This window comes from Anabas testudineus, chromosome 9 (assembly GCF_900324465.2).
Source record: "Anabas testudineus chromosome 9, fAnaTes1.2, whole genome shotgun sequence".
Taxonomy (NCBI): Eukaryota; Metazoa; Chordata; class Actinopteri; order Anabantiformes; family Anabantidae; genus Anabas; species Anabas testudineus.
The window spans coordinates 13,650,736-13,669,527 of NC_046618.1; the positions used below are offsets into that span (position 1 = coordinate 13,650,736).

Here is an 18,792-nt window from a genome sequence, read left to right on the forward strand (position 1 = left end):
TTATTGTTGTGGCTGCTCCGTGTATATATACACGACAAAGCCTAAGCAGGCAACTGAGTAGGCTGTGTGCTGAGACAACTGGGAAAGAAATGGTGGAAACACACAGACACATCGACCGCGTGCACCTAACAGCAGGATTCCTCCCTATCACACGCTGCAGACGGATACAGTTTGAGGCAGAAAGTGAGAAAAAAAGTAATGAAAATAGCTTTATTAGATGTTTTAAGTGAGATCAAATAAAATCTGCAGGGAAAGAGAGAAAGCAGAGAAGTGATGTACATGTCTGTGGTTGTGTTTAAACAGTACCAGAGTGTGCCAACTGAACAATCAAACAGGATTTACAGGGGAACAGAAAGTCTTATTTTTATCCCCATAAGACTTAAATCTGATGGCTTTTCCACTTTAAGGCAGCATTGAGATCTTTGTCACAGATGGCGCAGCATCACACATTCCCTCTGCAACCATTGTGTACTTGACTCTTGATGGCTGTAGTACTTACCATTACTCTAAAAACAGTTCTCAGTGCAGAGTTGTTCGCACACGGACACAGGTTAGTTTAATATTTTGTTAGGTATTCAAACTATATGTATGAATTTACCTGCCACGTTACATTTAGTCCTTCAAGTCCTTCACTTTTTACATTTCTTTCATGCATCATTCACTATTTAATCAGTGTCGTTTTCTGTAATTAGTTCTGTCTAATATCAGGTGCTTTCAATATGTTTTCAATAGGATTTCAGGTTATAAGTCCACTTACATCAGGTAATCATTCACTACATTTTATCTTATAAGTAACACCCTTGAACGGCTCAGTGAAAAAGGTAGAAATCGTGACTTTTCATCCTTTCAAATAGTTTTGGACTATTTGCAGCAGTTTCTTCTTCTCTACTTGACTTTCCAAAAAAGTTTTTAAAAGGGTTATATCTAAGCATTTTTCAAGGTAACATGTCATCACCTAGGCTACAGTATGTCTGTCTCAAGCTTTCCAAGTAGACCTGCAAGAAAATACTGTATATCAGACTAGATCATTTGTCTGTTGTAATCTTTGTCCTTTTTTATTTATTTATTTTTTTTCATTTACTTCTCAGCATTATTTGGACTTCACAAGCATTTATTATTTTTAGTCAGTTATTGATGTAAAAAGGTAACTCTGTTTTTGGAACATACAGCTTCAATATGTTTATAATGTTCAGCATAATGTTTCATACTATGAATGCACAAGATTCATGAACCACAAGCTTTATGACCTAAATAATGCACCTTTAAGAAACATTCCAACAAACTGTTGTGATATCAATATTTTCTATCATATATGATATTTAACCCATCTGTAAGCCCATGTTCTTGATTATTCTAGGTACCTGAACTACTTTGCCACCAAGTCCAGCCCGACAGGTGTGATCCTAGATCTGTGGGAGGCTCAGCACTTCCCTGATGGAGATCTTAATGAACTGGCTGCTGTACTGGAAGAGATGGGTCGCCATGACAGTAACCTTGCCTCCATGACAACCGAACACTGACCAAGCAACGTGGTTACCTTGACAATGACAGAACTCTGGTGGAGATGATTACATGTGAATTCTCTTCAATGGATACTGCAGCAGGGGCAATGAACCAATTAGATGTAAGCAAGAGTAAAGTTGTCACCATGGCGATTGAGCACTGGTTTAATACCACGATAATCATGCCGACATGGCAACTGACAGCACGGGAGGTGCGCAAGCTGGTGCTGGAACTACTTGTATCTTTATGTGTGTATTTGCGCAGTGTTGCAGTGTTGTGTGCGACCGAAGAGGAGATAACCCTACCTACCACACACGCAGCCGAGTCTATCAGGAACAAACTAAATAGACACACGCCTAAAAAAAAGAAAGAGTGAAAAATTAAAAAAAAAAAGACCCTGTCTGGTACAACACCAGTTGTTGTTGTCTTGCTGTTACTTTTTACTGAACCAAGACGAGCAGAGTAAAGAAGAAAAAAAACAGAAGCAGCAGAGAAACCGACCTTGAAAACCTCAGTAGGAATGGAACAGAATCATAAACTGAGAAAAGCTAAACTGATTACAGAGGAGTCTGAGAAGGCAGATTGAGGAAAAAGAGAGAATGAGTTAGAGACTCTTCAGCAAGAAGAGAGTGAACAGAGAGGGAAGCTAAACTGATTACAAAAGAGAGGGAGGACATAAACAGAAAATGATGGAAGAAGCAGCAGGTGATCATCTGTAAGAACAGAATGGAAAAGAGATAATGAGAGCGGGGAGACATGATCCCACTCTCCTCGTGCGAGCCTTGGCTGTACGTGTTTGCCAGTACAGTTTGTTGTCTTTATATCGTTTCCTAGGGAACGCTCTATGTATTCTGCTGTCCATATGTGTGGATCATTTCCTGCTATCAGAATTTGATAAACAGTGACTGTCCATCCAGGGTCCTGACCAGAAACAAGCCAGACACAACAGGTTTCCCTTCGTGGCTTCATTTATTTATATTTTTAACGTATGGAGTTTGTGGCTTTTTGTCCAAGATGCATGAACGAATTAAACCATCCAAGTCACAGGAAATGTAGATGTGTAGTACGTTCTGCCCACTTTCCTTTAACGTGTGCCTCTAATTTTCTTAAGAAGAAAAAAAAAAAAGCCAGTCCAAAGAGAATTACACTCCTGATGGATGCAAGTAAAACACTTCAGTAGTGTGTGGTTGTGACAGACCTGTTAAATATTCTGTTTTGAGGTTTATTTACTTTTTCACTTATGATAAACAGATAGACGAGGCAAAGATGCAGATTGTCGCTTCTTTCAAAATGTCGTTTTCATGCTCAGTACAGTATCATTTTTTTAAAGGAGCCATCCCTTTACTGACATAAGAACTGTATATCTATTTTTGTTGAGGAAAATCATTTAAGCAGCATAAATGTTTCCGCATTTACTGGAGAGTTCACCACAAGCCATTGTAAAGGACTGAAATGATGATTTTCAAACGCTACAAATGCATCTCAAACCAAATTTTAGGTGTTGACACACTATTTGCTGCTCTCTTCCTCCCCAGAACGGAGTTGTTTGGCGATTCAGGGTGGGGACTTTCAGTCATGGCTACCACGTTTAGTTAGCCACAGCCTCCAGTTCAGGAGGGCATCTGATAGACTGTTGGGGCTTGTTTCTGTACAGGGTCCAACATCTAAGTGAAGAGAGAGGAGGCAAAAAGGGATGATTTAAGAAGTGAAAACACAAGTGTTTTTAAATACAGTAATATACAAAGTACCATAGTTATAGTTATGTGATAGTGAAGTAACTACAGCTGTTATCATACATTACTGCTCAATGTACCCAATATAGTGATTTATCAATCATATTTTAATTTACTAAAATATATATACAGCATACATATATGTATTTCTTTCATATTTTTGTTATGCCATCATCACAGGAGTTCAGTTGCGTTAATTGCCATCAGCTCACGTGAATTCCTGTGTGATCACTACCATGACTTTGCTGGTCACTAGCGCCATCCAGTGGTCTTGAAAGAATAACTGTGTTTACATTTCTTGATCGTCTGAAGAGTGTAAATACATTAGAATCATGTTTATTCTGCTGACCTTGCATTACCATGATATTTTTTGTTCAGCGATCGTATTTACGTTATTTACAGTAACATTTTTTTTTTTTTGCCATTTTAATGTTTTTTATAGGTGTGGACTCTGTCGGGGGGGGGGGGGTCGGGGAGACGTTTCCCTTTTTCTCAAACAATGTTCTGTCAGCAACTAACATTCCAACTTCTGGTGTATTTGTTGCAGAAAGTTGCAATTTAGAGCTAAAAGAGTCAAGATAACAGCTAAAGGGGCCTAATGTAAAATGAAGTGTAATATAATAATATATTGTGTTTTGCAGAATAACATTGTGAACCAAGGCTGGCTTTCAAATGTATGCCTTGACTCAGGTCAACGGTGTCTAATGAGAAGGTCACTATGCACGCTTTGGGAAGGAAAAACAGCCTTATTTTTAGTGGCTTTTGAATAACATGTCAGACACCTCTGGGGTCATAAACTCTGTTCACTATGTAAAGAACAATATGAACATTCAGTGCAAAGAAAACATGTCAACTGGAATTAAGATATTTCAGCTCTGAACTATGGAGAGACGCCATATTAAAACTAAACATCAGGTATGTAGAGAAGATACTGAAGAGGATATTGTAAGCAAAACAAAGCAGACGCAGGCTGAGTTAACACTGGTACAAAAGGTCAGATCTTTACCTGGTCATGGCAGATTTCATCACACGGGAGGAGGAAAGTGCGAGAGATCGATTTTTCATATAGATTTTTCTGTCTGTCCAGTGAGTGAGAAATGTACATGTTGAAAATCAGGCCTGTTGTATCAGTGTAAAACCAGACGTACAGAAGTACACTTGGACAGCCTTGTGAACCAAATTACAAAATGGTTAAATGATAGAGTGGATGTTTTTTATTTTGTCAAATGTAACCGCTGAAGTTCGACGTGAGGAGGTCAAGGGGAACAAGTCTAAAACATTAACTCATCAGTTCAGTTGTTTCACGACAAAACGCGAACCCAAGGGTCATGAAAAAATGTCTGTTTCATACAATGTGATCATCAACATCTCTGATTAAGTCAAAATCAGAATTCAAAGTAACACAGTAGGTCAAACGAACAATTTACCAGCAGGACAGGCTGAAAAAAGTTTTTCATATGAGGGAGATGATGATGCTTCATGATGTGAAAATGAAGAAAGTAACAAATTATGTAAAAATATTTTCTATCCACAGTATGTACAGTTGTGTACTGTCAGCTATATTTGGCTAATTTCAGAGTATAAAAAAGAGCAGTACAGTTAGATACTAGTTTGTATGTTTGTAAGTTTGTTTTTTTTATTATTATTATTTTAGTTTCTTTCCTTTTTTGTAAAAGCAGTGTCTACTATGCAAACTTGGCATTGGTTATCATGATAAAAGTCTATAACTAGAGCTGTCCTTGTAAGTGCATTTTTATTTTAATATCAGGAGTGATTTGATTTGATTAGTGCAAGGTAGTGTTTCCATTTTAGTCCATTTTAGCTAATTCTGGCACGCTTCACGAATCTTGCTCAATCTTGCTGAATGCTCGCCTCTAATTGTTTTCTGTACAAAGTGTAAGAAAGAATTTTTAAGACAATTAATAAATTATATTTATAAGCAATGCTGAAAACACGTAGTGCCTTTGGTGGCTTATTTCAACAACTCATCTCAGAACGATTTCACACATTTTGTACTATCACACCGTGTACTATAAGGGGAGAATGGTCACCTTGAATATATACGTTTTCTGCAATACTGTAATTTTATACCTATTTATTCTGTGAAATTCATATCGTCATGGTCCAGACTCATAATAAGTAGTAGGATAAAGTAGCCTGAAGGGGAAGAAATTGAAACAGAAAATCCTTATGGTGTCACTGTTTAACATGCTGCGTGCTCAGCAGCACTGGTGGGTTGTAATGAGGCATGCTGCTTTTTTTTTTTAACAAAGAAAATATGGAGAGCCTGTCTTAACAGTAAGAGGCACTGCCGAGTGACTCGTTAGTATGCACCTCATTGAGCCACCACAAACTGTGCGTCAGCCTTGTGGATGAGTGAAACACTTTATTGAGGGAATGTTAAACCTTTTTACTGAGGAAAAAAAAAACACAGCTTCTTCTGTCATAGGAAACAAGAGTAGGTATATATTCAAATTCAAAGCAATAATCAATTATTTATTTTGGATTCTATCAACTATTTTACATATAGACCAGAAAGCCTAAAAGCAAATTAATGCCATTTGGGGGGGAGTGGGCAGAATAGTCTGGAAGAGCTAACAGCCTGCTAACGATGATGCTGAAAGGTGTTCAGTTTTACCTGAAGAACCATCTCATACTGAGGTAGTCAGGCTGGTTAAGCTTCCCCATACCTGACTTCTACTATGTGAGAATTTGAATTATTGGAGAAGGTTGGAGTTTTGACTTGCATAAGGTCCACAGGGTAACTGTTGTAGTTTATTAGTTTGGTGTAGGCTGGGGGTGTATTACTGCGTTACGTCTTAAGTGAAGGCTTCTGGTCTAAAATACTTATTCTCATATTCACAGCACTGCATCAGCAAACACAAAGTCACCACTGCAGTTCACATTCTCACTTTGTTTTTTTTGCAGACGTCATGTAGTTGCACAGGAGCACCTACAGGTGGCGTCGTTTACTCCATTAATGAAATGCCTCCTCTCCTCACTTAGGTTTTGCTGCTACCTTAAGTTCCACAGCACAGGGAAGGAAAGACAGAGGCCTGTAGGGACTGAATCCAGAATTTATTTGGACAGATAAACTTTATTTTTCACATATAATTTTAAAGTTTGAGTTTCACATGGAAAAAAAAACACTTTTGCAACTTTCATAGCCCATCATAACTCAAAAGTACAGGTATACCTTCTCTTCAGTGTCTACAAATGTTACCAGCATAAACAGAACTTTTAAAGCCTCATGTCACGTAGTGTCAGTTTTAAAACTAACAGCAGTCCATTAAAGAGGGACAAAAATGTGTTCAAACCAATTACAATATAAAGCCAGTAGTGGGGTGACAGTGTTTGAAAGGAGGTGTGATGCAGCAATAACAGATTGCCTTTAAGCACATCCCTTCAGTTCTATCAATCAGACCTTCATCTACAGGTAGGGTAGCTTTCACAGAAAGCAGTGATATTATATTCCACTCACTGGTCAGTAGCCTGTTTGCATCTCTCTGCAGCTACCATGCCAAGTCAGTATTTGTCTCCAAGGCCTTTGGGGCATGTGGACAGGAACCTATATCTGGTTTTACAGCCCTCACACTAGTCTGACATGAGATTGTTTCATCTCTGATGGGCGGAACAGGGCCACAAAAGACTAGATTGTTTTTTTTTTTTATTATTAATTTAAGTTTTAATAAGCCACTATAGTCTTTTTTTTAAAAGGGGGGCATAGATTACAGAGTTCTTGGCATATTGACTCAATGGTTGTGATCCTGGTATCTCCAAAGTGAGCTTCTTGTTTCCTGTCCCACCTCCTTTCCCCAGAAAAGTAGGGCTTGTGCAGCCTGGACCAGAGCCAGTGTGATGGTTAGTGCCCTTTCTATGCGTGCACCTGGCAGTGCCTGATCACAGCTTGATATCCTGTGACTCTGACATCTTGGCGAGTGTCTTTTTGACCCGTAGGGCTGTGAGGCGAGAGGCTGGGTTGTGGGCCCAGCATTCTGTCATCAGTTTCCCCATCTGTCTCAAACACTGCGGAGAGACAGATGTATGTTTCGAAGGTCATAATTCAGCGTCTGTTTTAGCATGGATATACATACCAATGCATATTGTCATTTATTTTTACCTCATCGCTGGTCCATCGATTTGGAAAGGATGGTCGTAGTCTCTTGATGCAGACCACCTCTCTCATGTCTTCATATGAAGGGTCTGTAGGAACTAACTCATGGTACGGCAACTGGTACTCTTCAAGGATCCCTACAACAAATTAGCTACTGTCAGATCCAAAAATTAAACATTTCAACCACTGATAGTACATAGTGCAGTCTGTCTTGTGTCAAAAGAAGTGACATTAAAAATATATTGAGTGTATTTACCTCCAGAGACACACCGCCGCGCAATCTCCCAGAGAATGAGCCCAAAGCTGTACATGTCGGCCATGATGTATGACTGAAAATGACTTCTGTTCAGAGTCTCATCAAGAACCTCTGGTGGCATGTACCGCTTTGTGCCGACTCTTGTGTTAGGAGGGATGTCCACCTCATTGGTGTCACTGAAGAGTCGGATGAAAGAAATGAGTTGAAATTAAAAAGCAATAAATTATAACTCCTCTAAAATCATATAAGATTAAAATACTTTGAACATTTCTAACCTGACACCAAAGTTTACACTGATAAAAGTTTGGAAACTAAATTTTTAGCCTATTCTTCTGTGTTCAAATATGCTTAAAAGTGTGAATGGCAACATGTCCCCGACTCACCTGATAAACTTCACCGCCAGTCCCAGGTCAGCTATACAGCATGTCCCATTTCTTTTCACCAGGATGTTCTTACTCTTCAGATCCCTGTGAGCAATGGCAGGTTTGCCCTGGGTGCCAAAGATCTCTGTGTGAAGGTGACAGAGTCCCGATACAGATGAGTAGGCCAGTCGCAGCATGGCTTTATTGTCCAGCGTGGTCGATTTGAGGTAGTCATACAAAGAGCCGTTTTCATGGTAGTCTGTGATTAGGTAGAGTTGGGTCCAAGAGCCAGTTCCTTTAATATCTGCAGCTATGAAGCCTGGAAATGGAGCGGGCAGAGGTGAAGAGAAAATGAGTTTAACAAGCAGTCAACAAAGAAGCTTTTCCCAGAATAAACCTCCAGGTTACTGAATTTGAGTGTAGAATATTACAACGTTTCAACTGTAGGTATATCTCAGGGATTCCCCTATGGCCTTGGCTCCAATGAATATTGCTGGATACCTGTAGTTGGTGTTAATACTGTATAACACAGTGCTAAATTTAAAATCAAACATGTGGAAGGAAGCATTATGCACGGCAGCGTCTAGCGTCTGCCTTCTAGTTTACTAGCATGTGATCTTTTGGCCCGCTACTTAATTACTATGCATCTTGCGGTGCTAAATTATGCAAGCCTTGGTTTGCAGTCTGTTGTTGTTTACTTTATAATTTGTTGTGGTGTAAAGTCTCTTGGCTATAATTGATCTGTTATGGCGCTGAGTGCAGTGTGGTGTAGCATAATAGACAAACCGCAACTCCAATAGTATTTTTTTTTGTGTGTGTGTTTCTCTGTTTTCAGATTTGTCTCTTGATTTTTTTTTTTTATTTCTACCAAACCCAGACATAAAGTTCACCTACCATTAATATTAATCACCTAAATAAACCAAATCAATATCGAATGCCTGTGTGTAACTTGAAAATGGAGCATAACAAGCATAGTTTTATTGATTTTAACAAAGTGAAATTTTGACAAAACCACTCATATATTGAAATGGATATGTCGACAGAGAGCAACATAGAGACAAACATCTACAGCACATTACCTAGAATGTTCTCATGTCTCATTAAGACGGTCTGGTAGATTTCAGTCTCTCTGAACCAGCTGGCCTCCTCGGTGGTGAAGAAAACTTTAACAGCCACTTTTTCTCCCCTCCACCTGCCCATCCACACCTCTCCATACCGCCCCTTTCCAATCTGTTTCACCATCTGAATCTGCTTGGCTATCGTTCTTTGGACCTGAAGAAGCGCAACAGGTGGGAAATGTTTCATTAAGGTTTAGCATTAAATGACGCCATTACAGTCTCAAAATGAGAAATACTGTTTTCATTGGTTCATTTTCATTTAGGATATCATGACCCTAATCTGTGCATGCAGATCATCCACTGAGCATCTTTTAGATGAACAGGTGTTTGTCTGCAATGTGGGCCTCTCACCAATAGAGGGAGCCCCGAGCCTGAGCCTGAGCTTTGGGACTGCTCTATCAGGTCTTTCAGAGATTCTCCAGGGGGGATGTAGGTCTCATCCTGCTCCAGACCAATACTGTACCGAGGACGAGACTCCTGCCGCTTATACCTGTAAAAAAATTACAATTATTATTCAAAGCAATAATACTTTATATATAAATATGCACAGTGTGAATGAGCTTAGGGCTGTGTTCAACTGTTTAATAAGAAGATGCACTACCTGAAGTAGCAGAAGACAATGATGGCAGCCAATATGATGCTGCAAACAGTGATGGAGATCAGCAGGGCCATGTGGTGGATCTTTCCATCTACATAGACTAGATATGGATGATAAAGAGGTGAAGAAATATGTTGACAGGGTTGTGAAAGGACAAGAAATATACCCAAAACTAAAAACTCTAAAAAAGATCAATTAAACGAAATGAGACAATGAGAAAAATCGACCAAGAAATCACTGATCCACACAAGTTACTTGAAAGAACGGGTGTACAATAAATCAAGTACAAATCATATTTCACTCATCAATTTTTCATTTTCTCTCTTTTCCCTCAAGGCCCCAGTCAACAGCGAGAGGAAGCCATCAGCCTAGTGGATGAATTATCTTCCTGATCCCTAACGATAGGGTTTCAGATTGATGACTGTGCCCTCAGTGTCTGCTGGGGCTTGTGATTTCCCTGGGAATCTAGGCTTACTGTCTGTCAAATACACAAAAAGAGTCTCACACTCGCACAGAGTATAGTGTTGTACACAGCAGAGACCCCTATCTTGACACCCAGTAGTTTTGGAGAGCCCTGTGCAGGACAGTTTGACAGTAACTCCCACTGTGTCCCCCCCCCTCCCCAGTTCTACCGGCTTTGACAATGTAATGGTATCTCTACATCTAAATCCCGCGTGGTGCAACACCATCAGCCACAGTTCTCGGCCCTGTCTATATCACTGTCAGCACCACACTGTCGCTGTCACCTGCCAACTGGAAGAACAAGCGGCTCTTTAAAACTCTTTCTTGCGTTTCATGGGCAAAAGTGCAGACAGACAAACTTACGAGGCGGTTTGAGAGGTGGCAGTGTAGGATGCAGGTATTTGTTGCAGTAATCCTGGTCTGTGCAGCACTCTATTGACCTCCTTTGGCGTGAGTTCCCTGTGTCCTGGAAAACACAAGAGAAATCTTGTCTTTTATACTTTATGTGGTTTAGTTATCAATTGGTTCGATTAGTTCTGATAGAATTAACTGATTGGCAGAGATTATCAACAGTTTCTACAGCAAATATTCTGATGCTCTTTATCAAAGCATCTGTATTTCCTCACCACTTAGAGTAAAATGTTAGGTCCGCTTACTCACCCTACACTGAAACTCTGACCCGGCCAACCCCAGGCACCCTGCAGTCTGGACAGGTACTCCTCCCTCCTCCTCCACCATGGTAAAACAGTAGCCATCCGTCCTGAAAAACAAACACAGCAACATAACCATCAGTTTGTTAAAAAACCTTCCCATCACCACAGGCGCATGTACTGTACAGTTATGTAGTCTTTATTGTGCCTGTGTTAATTTTTTGTTTTATTTGGTTGTTTAATTATTTTTGGTATCTATTTTGTTGCCCCCGCTCTTTACCTGCACGTGTTATTTGTTGAATCCTCTGGGCAATGGTGATAGCAGTGACACCACAGGAGCCTTTGGGAGGATGATGAAGGAGCCGTGCTGCCACTAGCCTCCTTCCCACTCTCCACTGCCTCCTTACTGGATGCTCTTAGCAGCATACTGTCCAATATATTGCCTATGAAACACAAAGAAGGAAAGCACACAAGAAATTTAGCTGGAGGAGAGAAAGAAACAAAATGTTCAAATGACACATCTGAATCATTTAATATATATATTTTTTGCTGGTTAGCGTAGCCAGGAGTAAGAACCGCATTAATGGCACTGTTGAATGTATAAACATGTGCTACCAGAGGAAAATTAGAAGAGAAAATATCTCCAATTCAAAAAACAAAAGCATCCACAGCATGAGTATTTGCAGTAACACAGAGCTCCTTTGCATTTTGAAGTGTAAATTAATTCTGCTTTACTTTAATGCAATTTAACCACCGTCACCCAACCCCTGCTTCTGCTGTTCAAAGTGCATCTCATGTGCCAAGCCTCCAGCCTTCTTTGTAAGCTGCCCGGGGGGGGATAAGTTTTAATATCTTTCTTCGCAAACTCCGCTGTGCTGGTGTATGCTTGCGGTGTGAGTGTGAGGTCAGACCCGCAAAGGCAAATATCAACTATATTCATAATCCTTATTCACGTCGTAAATCATCCCACAAGAGCTTGACTGGCTGAAACATAATATAACTAACTGCAGTGAAACATCGAATACACTGAAAAATATTATAAGAAATATGATAAAATAATAAAAACTAGCAAGGAAAAAGTTGAGACAAAAAAGACATAAAAAATGGAGAAAAACAACTTAACACTTGATCCTCTGAAATGTGTTCACTCACAGCAGATGTGTTTTTTTACTCTTACAACTGATCCAGCCTCTAAGAACTGGGACAAAGCTGTTGTATTCCCTGGTTATCTCGTTTCAAAAGGGCACCTGTTTGTCAGTTGAAGAAAAAAAAAAACAAAAACCGAAAGGATCACGGAAGTGTCTTTCCTTCGTGGCTTTAAAGATTTTCATTCACTCCAGCATGATCATTGAGACCAGATGCTTAACAGCTGCAAGGTTGCAGCTGCAAGATGGTCCAAAATAAGCACGAGTCCTTCCTCTCCGAAATAAACTACCAGCAGATACAAATTTGCTCTCTTGTTCCTTCTTTATTCTCGTTTTCAAGTTCAGACTTTTTTTTTTTAGGAGATGCTCCTCACAAAAACGACAAGTTTTCAGAAGACAGGCTTTATGAAAAATGCATAAATAAATAAAAACGCAGGCCAGTCATTGCTGAATATACCTTAAGGCTAATGTGACCCACCAGTAGTGTGGGAGTGCGGACACTTTGAAATCATCTCAAATCCTGGTGTTTTGCTTGTCACTTTGAACTTTACCGCCCTTTCTCAACTCATTTAGACAATCACAGCGGCAGTTTACAGTTATCATCTTCGTTTGGGCTACACACTTGTATGCTGTATAATGCTGTAGTTAGACTGCGAAGCAAAACTCGAAGGCAAAATTTGTCCTGAGGACTTCGAGTACTCCGAGTTCTCAAGTTTCAGCTTCGGCTGCAAGTTAGTGTTAATCCTGAATAAATTTCCAGGAAGTCTAAGCACTAAAATACTGTACAGTTGCTCTAGATAAGTGTCTAACTTACTGTTCATGCAAGGTCAAGACCTATAATATAGTTAAATGTATTGAGCTCTTTGAAATTAACATAAAGTCGTATCTGGTCTTATACTGTATATCCCTATCTAAAATTAAAGTACATGAAGTGCTGCCTTCTCAAACTGTGTTATTGATTTCATTATCAAACATATCCTGGAAGCCAACTAGCAGCTAAGGGAACAGGGCTGGATAAGATCATCTACAGAGACACTAACCTCTAAACAAATTGGATAAGATAGAACATCTTAAATGTGCTGTATATTTCCAGGGTGGTTATTGCTGTCAATCAAATGTCAGATTATGGGTGGTATCTTCTCTTTCATGTGAGCTCAACTCTCTTCCACAGAGCATCAAAGAGCCTCCTCGAGGGATCTACACTCCCTAATGCAGACTCACTTACACACACATACACACATATATGCAAAATGTATGTGCATGTTCAAGGGTTTTGAAAATGTCCGTTGCTCTGTTGATTGACTTACTTATTTAAGAGGCGTGTGCCGTTTTCCCAGGGGTTTCATTCTGACATTTACTGTATCTGCAAATTATTCCAAACCGTTATTGTCGTTTGGCATCTAGCACTTCCCCTCCTAAATGTCCCTGTTGTACGCACGGATGTGTTGACAATACTGCAAGAGAGGGACGGTGGGGTTTAAAGGGGTCACATTAACAATTGACCGATTTGAGAGAAAGAGAGCGAGGAAGAGTGGGGGGGGGGGAGAAGAACGGGGGATTAACAAACAAGAAGTGACAGAGCTGCGGGGAACTGGTGGGCAGTTTAGCGGCACACAGAGGAGACAGAGCAGAGGCCACTGGCCTTTTCCACCCTTTCTATCACTCTGCTCCCCCTCCCTCTCATCACTTACTCCGTCCTACGCACTAGTGCCCACTCATTTCGTGTTTTACTCGTTGCCAACGTCTCTTGTTTCCCATGTTCATCATTCGATTGATTTTCTTTCCCAGCTATTTTCTGCATGCACCCTTAAACTAAAGTTCATAGCTTTTTTCCCCTCTTTCCAAACTCAGGTCCTTTGATCCAAGACTTTTTTTTTTCCCTTCGCTCTAACACAACCTCTCTGTCTTCCTCTAACCCGCCCTTTTGCACCTCTTATCTTGCACTTTCTTTGCCATGCTGTCCCAATGTGAGTCCAGTGGATTGCTAAGAGAGGTGCTGCTGTGCTGTTGACAAAACACAAAGCCTTTTACATTCATTCTGCACCTGGGATTCCTGGCTAGTGCTCTCTCTGTGTGTGTGTGTGTGTGTGTGTGTGTGTGTGTGTGTGTGTGTGTGTGTGTTCATGTGAAAAAGACAGCGGGAGAGACACAAACAGGGAGAACGGCAAAAAGAAAGAAAACCAGCCAAGTATGTTGTTAAATTCAGAAATGCTTCTTGCTCAACATTAGTTCTCTTTAGTCTTTATTACATTTCATAGTGTACCTCTGAATTTGCTATTGTTTATATGCCATTACATAGTGAGAAATAATTTGGCTAATAGTAGCTCTATAATTGCAGCAGTGACCATGTACCTGCTGCTGAAACACATATTTTTGAACACATCACTTTGCATTGTTCTTAAACAGCCGTACAGCTCTCTCCTGTGTCCCAGTCAGTTCCAAAAAAAAAAATAAAATAAATAAAATAAAATAAATAAAAGCATCTTTCAGCCAGGTCCATCATTAGGTATGCTGAGGCACCAAAAGCTGCTTGGTTAGGTTTATTAAAAAAAAGAAGTTACATTAATAAACAGGGCCATGTATTTAAAATATGTTTCACACTGAAATTGTTTTCTGATGTTATTTCACCCATTCATCCACACCAACCTCCTCTGTTCTCACTTTATATAAGTCACCACACTTTCTCCTTTCCTTATGGGATATTTATACTCACTAGAGATTGCCTAACGTTAGCATGTTATTGTTGGTTGTAATATCTTTCTAGCATTACAGGAGGATGTGTAACGTATACAGTATGACAATGTAGTTCTTCTAAATTGGACTGAATGAGGGGTCGCTGATAGCTTAAGAAGTATTTTAGCATAGTATAAAAAAATACTGCTCCTGAGTTCAGAAAAAAAAAACTGCACTGACCAATGGGGGCCCAAAACTTGCTAAGCACCTCTGATGTCAAAACACGGCTCATGTTAAGTGATTCGGGCTCTGAAAGTGGCTGAATTTCTCTGCACTTCACTGACACAATAATTGTTTCAAGCTCTTTCACTAAAATGACCTTTCAGAGCTTTCAGGTCTCCCCTATAGGCTTTTTCAGGGCAGGATTTGATGGCAGGATATAGGGGCCACTGTCAACATGCAATTAACAACCGTGGCCCCACAAACCTCCAAAAGCTAAAGAGATTCTTTTCAACAGATGCTGCTTTGTGCAAACCGCGACAGCAAAAGAAAGAAGACGGATATTTAGATTAGTCAAAAGGGAAGAGAAGCAAAGGAGAGGGATATTGTGCATGAGATAGCAGGATGAAGAGAGGAGATTGAGACGAAGATAGACGAAGCAAGGGAAGCAGAAAGAGAGAGAACATACTCATTAGTTATCCTGGCCATGTTAAACAAGTCCGACCAGAAAAGCCCTTGCAGTGAGCTGATGTAAACACTACCTGCCTCCCCCTTCCACTTAAGATACACTCATTTGACAACACTGCTCCCCCCCCCCCCCCCCCTCCTCTCCCTCCTCCCCTCTAAGTAGCAGTTCATCTTCCTGGTGTTTGACAGTGCCGCCTATACAGCGATAGAAACACAGAAGGTAAAAGGTTTTCTGTCCTGCTCCAACTCTTCCTCTCTTGAGTTTTCCCTCTCTTTCTCTCTCTCTCTCTCTCTCTTTCCTTCCATGCACTTTCAGTGACTGGCCTTATCTCAGTGTTCTTCTTCTTGTCAATGTTGTGAGGAGCCGAGCCATCCCACATGTGCAGGAATGTCTTAATGAACCCCACTCTGTCATCTGGAAGCTGGATGCTGGGAAACTCCGAACGCAGCTCCTGTTGTTTTGGCTAAACTTACTTTGAAATTCAAATATGTTCGACCATTGGTTCCTGTAACAAACCTCTCTCGCTCTCCCACAGCCCTCTTTCTGATCCATCTTTAACACTATTTTGAGGTACATAAAACATTAACATTAATATTTAGACACTTTTATCTAAAGAAACTTATACGGTACATGTCTTCACACCAGAAACAACTTGGAGTTCAGAGTCTTGCCCAAAGACAGTTGAGATGCACTATTCTGATCAGATATCAACCCCAACATTGCCTACAGAGCTAGACAAGTTCGACAGTTACGTGAAATATAATAATAACTAATTTAATCAAGCACCTTCTCAAGTGTCATGCAAAAGAGCCCACTGAGTTCCTGCAGTTGAACTTGAGTTGAGTGAAACTTTGATATTTCTGTCCCTTATTTTTTGCCATTATAGCAAAATCAGCCAATCACACACCACGGAGCACGCAGGCATCTTAGAAAGAAAACAAAACAAAACTTTTTTTTGTTTGTTTTGTTTTGTTTTTTTCAACGTTTAAACTTTCTTAAACTTGTGAGTAGCTGTTGGAGCTGCATTCAGCCCTTTTATCCTCCAACACAACAGCATCATCAACAGCTCTTCAAACATTCCTTCATTATGTCACACTGATGAATGATGCAGTAATGAGCCAGTGCCACTCTCTGGGTATACAGCTGTCATCTGCCAGCTTTATACTGCGACAAGTGGTATGCATGTGCGCGTTTGGCGTGCACGCGTCTCCGCTTTCATGAGGATGAGTGACAGGTACACAAGGATTCCGGAAGTCTGAGTTCATTGCAGCAGGCCCTCGGCGTTCCCTTCAGAATACAAGGGCACGATGAAATGGTCCTTTATGGAGGTGTGAGAGAGCAAAGCAAACAAAAGAGAGAAAGGCAACCAGCTGGTCTCTTTATCTCCAAAACTCCTTTGCTCCTTCTCATGGCCATCTGTGGGCTCCTACTCATCACAAAACAGCCCACATCAATTCAGACACTGGGCATCCGGCTGGATCAGTGGGCTGTGTACTGTAAGTATTTCTGATGCTTCACGGTTCAAGTCTGGATCACAAACTTTGTCCTAATTTGACTGCATGCTCCCACCTGATTTGTCTTTTACTTATCATCATGCCATTATGCTATGATAGTAGATATCACCCACATCAACACTGAAATCTAAAATAGCACATTGAGCACATTTTATTCTTTATAACTATGAACAGCTGGCTCAAAGTTGTTTAGATGTTATAGTTAAATTGCAGGATGCTTATGGATAAAGTCCTCCTACATCTCCTTTCAAATAACTGCTGTGGATGACAAATGATCTTCAAGAAGCGTCTCCTTAAAACAGCTGGTCTTTTATTCCAAATGTGTGTAACACAAAGGAATGCTTTACCGTGCGCAAGAGCATACGGAGTAACACATCATGCTCAGTGGCTGAGACAACAGCAATACATCAGCGTAGCCTTTAAATACATGTTCCACTGCAACACAGCATGCTCTGATGTTCAGCGACGCAGAGCTAAAATCCAAACCTTCTCAGTTTTGGGTTTCTACTGCGTCATTGGTGGAGATTATATGTGGCGTCTGCAGTGTGTCGCATTTGATAAGGATTTCTTTCACTTTAAATACAAATAAAAATTAAACATCACATAAACAAAACTAAATTCTGACCAACTGTCCAACCAAAGCAAATAGTCATGGATAAGCCTGGATTCTCATCTGAACGGCTACAAGTTATATCATTACACACCTAAATGTTCTGTCACTGCAATCTGCCTTGTTACGGAATATAGCATAGGTAGACTATTACTATGATATAGTAATACGTAGCATCAGGTTACAATAGATAGACACACATACACACACACCCACCCAGGTCCATTCAAACTTGGGAGCTATTTTTACCATGTTGGATATGCTATTCCCATGATATCATCATGTGACTCATTGTTCCATCGTTGTGGTATGCAAAAATCCTGCCTATAAAAGTGATAAACAATAGCCACACACCCGCCAAGTCAATAGTTGGCCGTGGCAAATGTAGCAATTCCAGTTTGTCATTCTGTCATTAATTTACATTAACTGCTGTGTAAAAGCACTTAAACACACACACACGCAGACACACTCTCGCAAGTTGAAAGTTGGTTTTGAGAAATAGAGAATGATAACAGAGTAGAGATGCTTTACATTTTTGGGAGATGTAATGTTTTTGCTGGTACAAACAGAGTGGTTGAAATCTAGTCATGTGATGTCAACCTTGTGACTATATGTGTAAGACACAAAAAAAGCCAGATAGACGCAATAGATGCTCAAAGACTTGTGAGTTTTCCAAAAGTCAAAAGGTTTTTAAAATGACTTATAGCCTTGTGGATTCAATTCCTTCTCCCCCTCTGGCTCAGACTGCTGTCTTTGTATTTTCTCACATTCACAGCTCACATTTCTCACATCTCACAATTAAAAAAACATGTACAACATTGCACAGTTCTACAATAATCCAATATTAAAATGGGCTCTAATGTAATTACGCTTTTTCTGCTATCTCAAATAAACACTTCTGTCATGTTGTCTTATTGTCAACACCATCTCCAGGAAGACGAACATGCTCTTTTCCTTCCTGGCAATCTGATAAATTAAATCAAATACACATCAGCTTTAAGATTTAAATAAATACAGCAAGTGACACAGACAGCCACAGTGGAACACATAAAGGACAAGAAAAACTTCAGTAGTGGGAGACTGTTGACTTACATTAAATACTAATTCAAATTTTCAGGCCACAAGTTTAACTTTGTTCATCTGGTATGCACCCTAATGGGTTATTTAAAGTGAATGTTCTGATTAAGATAAGAGTTTGAGGAGGTTGTTTACTGGTTCACAGTAACGCATGTCATGCTGCTCAATCCTCAAGAATGATGTGTGGTGGCAAGCATGTTGATTTGAACATGTAGGGAAAATAAAATAGGCCTATACACTCTGTGTTGACAATGGTTTAAACCAAAAAATTACAGCTTTTGCAACCATC

The 18,792-nt window shown here is 40.1% G+C and overlaps 2 protein-coding genes across 4 annotated transcripts in view; one reads left to right on the plus strand and one right to left on the minus strand.

Annotated features, from left to right (window-relative positions):
* Window positions 1-5,174, plus strand: part of si:ch73-72b7.1 (netrin receptor UNC5C) — a 157,323-nt gene extending 152,149 nt beyond the window's left edge. For both annotated transcript variants that reach the window (XM_026342900.1, XM_026342901.1), the window contains one exon: window positions 1,358-5,174. In XM_026342900.1, the coding sequence (XP_026198685.1) occupies window positions 1,358-1,520 (163 nt within the window). In that variant the 3' untranslated portion in view covers window positions 1,521-5,174. The remainder of the gene's footprint in view (window positions 1-1,357) is intronic.
* Window positions 5,175-6,306: 1,132 nt separating this feature from the next.
* Window positions 6,307-18,792, minus strand: part of bmpr1ba (bone morphogenetic protein receptor, type IBa) — a 54,091-nt gene continuing 41,605 nt past the window's right edge. For both annotated transcript variants that reach the window (XM_026342903.1, XM_026342902.1), the window contains 10 exons: window positions 11,077-11,239; window positions 10,807-10,906; window positions 10,510-10,612; window positions 9,688-9,784; window positions 9,438-9,576; window positions 9,048-9,240; window positions 7,990-8,287; window positions 7,607-7,782; window positions 7,357-7,487; window positions 6,307-7,262 (listed from right to left, as the gene is read on the minus strand). In XM_026342903.1, the coding sequence (XP_026198688.1) occupies window positions 7,137-7,262; window positions 7,357-7,487; window positions 7,607-7,782; window positions 7,990-8,287; window positions 9,048-9,240; window positions 9,438-9,576; window positions 9,688-9,784; window positions 10,510-10,612; window positions 10,807-10,906; window positions 11,077-11,222 (1,509 nt within the window). In that variant the 5' untranslated portion in view covers window positions 11,223-11,239 and the 3' untranslated portion in view covers window positions 6,307-7,136. The remainder of the gene's footprint in view (window positions 7,263-7,356; window positions 7,488-7,606; window positions 7,783-7,989; window positions 8,288-9,047; window positions 9,241-9,437; window positions 9,577-9,687; window positions 9,785-10,509; window positions 10,613-10,806; window positions 10,907-11,076; window positions 11,240-18,792) is intronic.